Source organism: Solanum tuberosum, unplaced genomic scaffold (genome assembly GCF_000226075.1).
Source record: "Solanum tuberosum cultivar DM 1-3 516 R44 unplaced genomic scaffold, SolTub_3.0 scf00215, whole genome shotgun sequence".
In the NCBI taxonomy this organism is placed as follows: Eukaryota; Viridiplantae; Streptophyta; class Magnoliopsida; order Solanales; family Solanaceae; genus Solanum; species Solanum tuberosum.
Window position 1 is genome coordinate 98,364 of NW_006239140.1, and position 6,000 is coordinate 104,363.

At 30.3% G+C, this 6,000-nt stretch overlaps 1 protein-coding gene and 1 non-coding gene across 2 annotated transcripts; both read left to right on the forward strand.

Annotated features, from left to right (window-relative positions):
* The first annotated feature begins 1,678 nt into the window (after positions 1-1,678).
* TRNAK-CUU (transfer RNA lysine (anticodon CUU)) lies at positions 1,679-1,751 on the forward strand. Its single transcript has one exon. It is a non-coding gene; the product is annotated as a tRNA-Lys (tRNA).
* A 1,295-nt stretch (positions 1,752-3,046) lies between these two features.
* On the forward strand, positions 3,047-3,860 carry LOC102601293 (uncharacterized). The gene has a single exon (XM_006356077.2). The coding sequence runs from the start codon at positions 3,151-3,153 to the stop codon at positions 3,712-3,714; it is 564 nt and encodes a 187-aa protein (XP_006356139.1). The 5' UTR covers positions 3,047-3,150; the 3' UTR covers positions 3,715-3,860.
* The last annotated feature ends 2,140 nt before the right edge of the window (positions 3,861-6,000 follow it).

The window sequence follows — 6,000 nt, forward strand, 5'->3', positions numbered from 1 at the left end:
TTTCTCTCGCTTTATACAAACACAAACGCATTTTATACATTTGTGTTTGTATAAAAGCGAGAGAGTCGAGTGAGACTGCCACCAAACGAGAGTGGCGAGCGAGATTCCACCAGGGAGAATGGCAAAAATAGCAATAGTTTGCTATATGGTACAATTAAATCAAAGTATATTTATAGCATTTAAATTTGAATTAATAGTTTGCTATTATATACAATTTTCCTTTTGGTAATAGCCACTATTTTGTGTTGGACGTTCTTTCTCATTTCTAATAATCTTTTTCTTTTTAGCTTTCCACCTAATATTCGAAGCACACATTGAAGTCCCGACTGAATTCGGATCATGCATGGTAGGGTCCATTTCTAATTTGCATAAAGAACAAACACTAGTAAAAGGAGAAATTAGAAAAGTGATAATTAAGAACAAAAACTTCCTGAGTGGGTACAAAACAATTTGCTGGATATACAAGTGAAGTCCCTTTAACTAAAGGTAAGGGTGCATGGAGAAAATATTGTTAAATTCAAGTACTTTATCTGCTAGTTGAATAAATAACTCTATAAAACAAAACTTAAACTAGTTGTTGTTTTTCTTTAAAATTGTGCCACGTTTCAGAAATTGAATGGTACATCGTCATACATATATTGAATTATAGTTTAGTCTTTGTATTGTTTTCTTTCCATTAATTTATTTGCAATACGGAAAGAGGACTCACAGTACATGAGTGCCTTAACTTTTGGAAGCCAAATAAATCAAAGAGGATCCAATATTTTCTAGTATATAATTAAAATACATAATCTTAAAAAGTAAAGAAAAAAGAAATATACGAAAGAGAGATTTGGTCAGTGGAATTCAATAATTAAAAAAAATAAAAATACTTTTCTCAAAATACTCGCTGTTTATTTCTATTTGTCCATTTTGGATGTTGTACGCTTTTTAAGAAATAATGATCGATATAAGTATTTTATTCATATTAATTGATGTTTAGTATTAGGCCTTGTAAAATGATTTATTCTGATTTATAAAAAGTGAAACAAAAATATAAATTTATTTTTAAAATAATGGACAAGTAAAAATTATGAGAATACTCAATTTTCCGTTGTTTCGCGGGAGAATCGCTTTTGCTTTTGGAGTTTGTAACTTTGTGTTTGTAAAAAGTCTTACAATTTGTTTATGAAAACCTAATTTTTCATACAAAAACTTTACAGGCCACAAATTTACTACTTTATTTACGTGCAGAAATAATCATAAATAATTCGGCCATTATGTAAAAGCACACTTCTTTAATATTCTCATTTTCCCTTCCCAAGGAAAGTGTCTATTTTTTTTTTAATATGTAAAATAAATTACAAAAAATTATCTAAAGCCAATACATGATCGTGAATTTGTAGACTAATTAATTGATCGGCTCATCGGCTGCAATATTTGTGAAAGGATATTGCTTATAATATGTCAATTGTCATGCTTTTGAGAGAAAACAATATGCCTAAGGTAATATATTGGAGTTTGATACAGATATATATTGTGCTCGGTACAAAAGAACATAAAATAATAAGGTTGCTATTTAGATCCATTTAATTATACTTATGCCTTTTAACAAATGTATTTACAAGTAATCAAACTCACTTGAAATGTCAGATCACAATACATATTATATAGTATTAGTTACTTAGGTTTTCATCCAGCCCGTCTAGCTCAGTTGGTAGAGCGCAAGGCTCTTAACCTTGTGGTCGTGGGTTCGAGCCCCACGGTGGGCGTTTGATTTTTTAATTTAATTTCTGTCGTGTTTCCATTTTTTTTACATTAAAAAAAAAAGTATTTGTAAATATTTTCTATAGGACAGCAAATTTAGTTAAAATGTGGAAATGACTTCCTAGCGTGAAAAGAGGGAAACAAGTCCACAAGTGACGTATCACATTGTGTCTTCATTATCCTCCAACACAACTCACTCATATAGTTCCATCAAACCACAACCTACAGTAATCCTCATTCTCATAATATTCGTTTATATTATATACAAAATAATTTTAGAATAACATATATATATTTTAATTTGCTTATGCAACGAACACAACAAAATAATTTATAAAAAAATCACAAAACATTTTTGCTTCGTACGGAAACACACCTATAGTGTTGTTCCTTTTCTCATTCTCGTGCAAAATCTACTCTTTTATGGTCTGCCAAGAAAAAAGAGGGATGAAAGGGTACAACTCTCCAAAAGTAATGCTCAATCATAGAGGAAGGAGTTTATATTTTATTACTACTACTATACATATAATTAGTAAACTATGCAAAATACAGCAAAAGTAACCAACAATATATTTTTTTTAAAAGCTTCATATTCATTAATTAACATCTAAACATAATGAATTGCAAAGTAAGGTTGGATAATTGAAGTCCCTTAAGAAGATATAACACACCTAATCTGTCAATCTAGCTAATAACACATCATTTTTAGTTCAATTCAGTCCATCTAAAAGGTTTGGTTGATTTTTGCTAAATATGTAGTTAAATTTAACCATTGTGAAATCTTATTAAAATCTTTTCAAAAGACTTAATTTTTTATTTGATATGTTCTATATCACATTAGTAAAGGAAAATTAGGTAATTGCACAAATTATGAAGATACAAACTAAGAAATTTAAACTTAATTAGTTCATTTTGATCCAATTCATCTCGGACCAAATAGTCATTGAACAATTTAACGACACACTCAATTATTTATTTAACCTATTTCAATCGGCCAATTCAACTCAAGCCGCATTTTTCACATCGCTAATGCCATTTGTAATCCATGTGAAAGGAGATGGAAAAGATTGGGAAATTTCTTTGATGGGTGAAAATGACTTAAAGGACGAGCCTAAAGCTGGATGTTGAAAATCTCCACTAATAATTGGACTATTAGAATATTGAATGAACTCGAAATTAAGTGGTCCATGCCCAAACGTGTCAACTTAAAAACTTTAAACATATAGATTACTTCACTGCATCCACTTCCTTTGTATGAAAAGCCCCTATATATACCACTACCTCATTGCTTCTCATAATATAACCACAATTCTCTAACAACGTAACTACATCTCCTCTAAATTAAAGTTCTCTCTAACCAACAAAAACTCACAATCCCAATATACAAGTACTTAGAGAGAAAAAATGGATCAAAAATTGCCAGTGATAGCAAAAAAGTTCTGGAAGATAGTCCGTGTGGCCTACTTCATGTTGAGAAAAGGATTATCATCAAAGAGGAAACTAATGTTCGATCTCAACTTATTAATGAAACGTGGTAAGATTGCTGGCAAAGCCGCCTTCCAAAATCTGATGTTCCAGGGCCATAATAATAATAATAATAATATTCATCAATCAACTTCGAAAGAGTATTACGAGTTCAGCTGCAGTAACAGCCCAGCTTTTCACCTCCCCTTCAACATGAACAAGCGCATTAATAAGCATAATCAGCCTGAACACGACGACGTTTCAATGATGAACGCTGCCGTTTTGAAGGCATTAGAAATGCTTCAGAGCGAAACAGCATCACCTGCTTTGCCTGGATTCGGAAGGACTCCAACGGTGAGGCAATTAAGGATCACTGACTCGCCTTTCCCACTAAGAGAAGCTGATGATAATGGTGACATCATTAGCCACGTTGACGAGAAAGCTGATGAATTCATCTCTCGATTCTACAGAGATTTGAGAAGAGAAGCTTCTGCCTTTGCTTAATTTTTTGGAGTGCTTTATTTTTTTTCAGTATTTGGGAAATTTTTGGAAGAGAAGATCGAAAATCCGAAATAAAATAATGTTAAGAGTTTATGATGATAATAATCAATACATTCAAGGCTTAAGTCCTGAAATTTTGCATCAACAAATTCCTTGATCCTCTCTTAATTTGATGGTCGACAAATGGCTTAATTGGAGGAGTATTATATATTATTGTTATGAATTAACCTGGAGTTGGAAAATAAAAATTGCTGATTAAAGTTAATTCTCCAAAAATATCATCTACAAATATTGTTCGTTAGTTTGGTTAAGACACTACAAACTCGCTCTAATTGTCGCCAGGACTATTGTACTATGTCAAAGACAAATTAATGCACCAATTAACTAATAAAGGTACTAATATAATATAGTTTCCAATACTGATTAAATCAAGAATATGAATATGTATGACTTTCATAAGTCATAACATAACATATTAGTAAAATAGATGGTTGATCTAGCCAATTCAATTCCAGCTGCTAGCTAATAAAATGAGGACTAATTATTCAAAATCATATAAAGAGATTAGTTTTTTTTTTGGGAAAATCTCGCAAATAGTCATTATAACAAAATTTAATTAGGTTTTTTTAGTTATAATTTGCATATTTACGACTATAGCTATAGCTTACTCATTTGTATAATTCGCAGGTACGTTTTTATAATTTGTGTGTACTTGTATAATTAAGTTATTTTCGTCCGTATTTGATATAAATATGATAAAACTCGAAATAACAAATTTATCATAACACAAATATTTGAACTTTAAATAGTTATACAAATTATATTAATTATACAAAAGTTAAACAAATTATGTTATACAAATTTCGAAAACTACACGTTTATACAAACTTTAAAAAGTTATACAAAAAAAGAATTGAATATATTTGATGATAAAACTGCAAAATTAAAGGAAATCACCGTCATATACAAATACAAATCAAACAAAGAATTATTTATGACGAATTATATAAAATGTGGCTAATTATACAAACTCAAACCACAACCCACATAAATGTTAGCGGTGAATTGTAAATTAGCTAAACTGTAACTATATTAACTAATATATATTGCTTATTCGCGTAATTTACCCTTTTTTTTTCCTCATCTAATAATGGATATTTAACACTAACTTGGACAAAAACCAAAGTGGCGTAAAGTTTTTTTTAAAAAAAAACAAGGCGGGGGTGGGGGGTGGGGAGGGGGGAACTAGAGCCTAAAGGGTACAGCTCTCCAAGTGCCGTTCAATTATAGAGGAAAGAGTTTGTAACGTATGTTAATCAAACAACACAAAAAACAAGTAATGTACGTAGTGGATATGAGTACTATGTGTCCACCTTTTGCATTAATTAAAACATTATCACATAAGGAAATTGTATACGGTAGTGTACTGTTGGATAAGTACTTGTGATATATCTTACTGGATCAAGATTTGCTAATTTATTATTATTATTATTATTTTAATGTAAATCTAGTAGACGAAGAAATTGTGAAATTCAAGTATCTTATCTGAAATTTGAAGAATTATTTTAATTTCAAACAAGTAGAAAAGGATCACACTTGCACTTCTTGTTTTTTCAGACTATTCCTGGTTACATTAATTTAATTCAGAAATTTTAATGGCTATTTATTGTTTTTCTCTCCCTTTATCTATAGGAACAGAAGAGAACTGGATGAGTACCTGAATATTCAATTTTCAGGGGACTTTTGGGAGCTAGCCAAGTGATTAATTCAAAATATATTCATATACAATCTAGTATCACTACACCAAAAATAATCTTTAGTGGTAACTTAATTGCCGCTAAATATAATTTCTTAGTGGCAATTAGCTAACATTCTTTGTAAATGTCCCTAATATTTATAGTGAGATTGGATCCAATTACAATTAACTAATATCGATAAAGGTTTTAGCACTCTTTGTTAATATGGGTGGGTGTGGAGGAAAGATCACAAAATAATAAAATATTTAAAAAAAAAACAAGAAATTATTTTTCTTTGTTGTATATGGAGGGTAGCTTTAGGTATTGGAATTACTTTCTGTTTAAAGTTTTCATAAGTCTTATGATAATTTTTATTGCAAACCTTCCAAAATAAAAAAGTAATAGTAGGCTACTTTATTATTTTTCAAAAAGGGAGTTTACGTATGGGCATGTCTTGGCAAGAAAGAGATGAACACTTTGATATTGTACCTTCCCTACTCATGGTTTTAAGAAAATTTTGTGCGATATAAAGTCCATAATGCACCTCACCTAC

Coding starts and splice junctions, on each gene's coding strand:
- LOC102601293 (XM_006356077.2), top strand. CDS start 3,151: ATGGATCAAAAATTGCCAGTGATAGCAAAAAAGTTCTGGAAGATAGTC.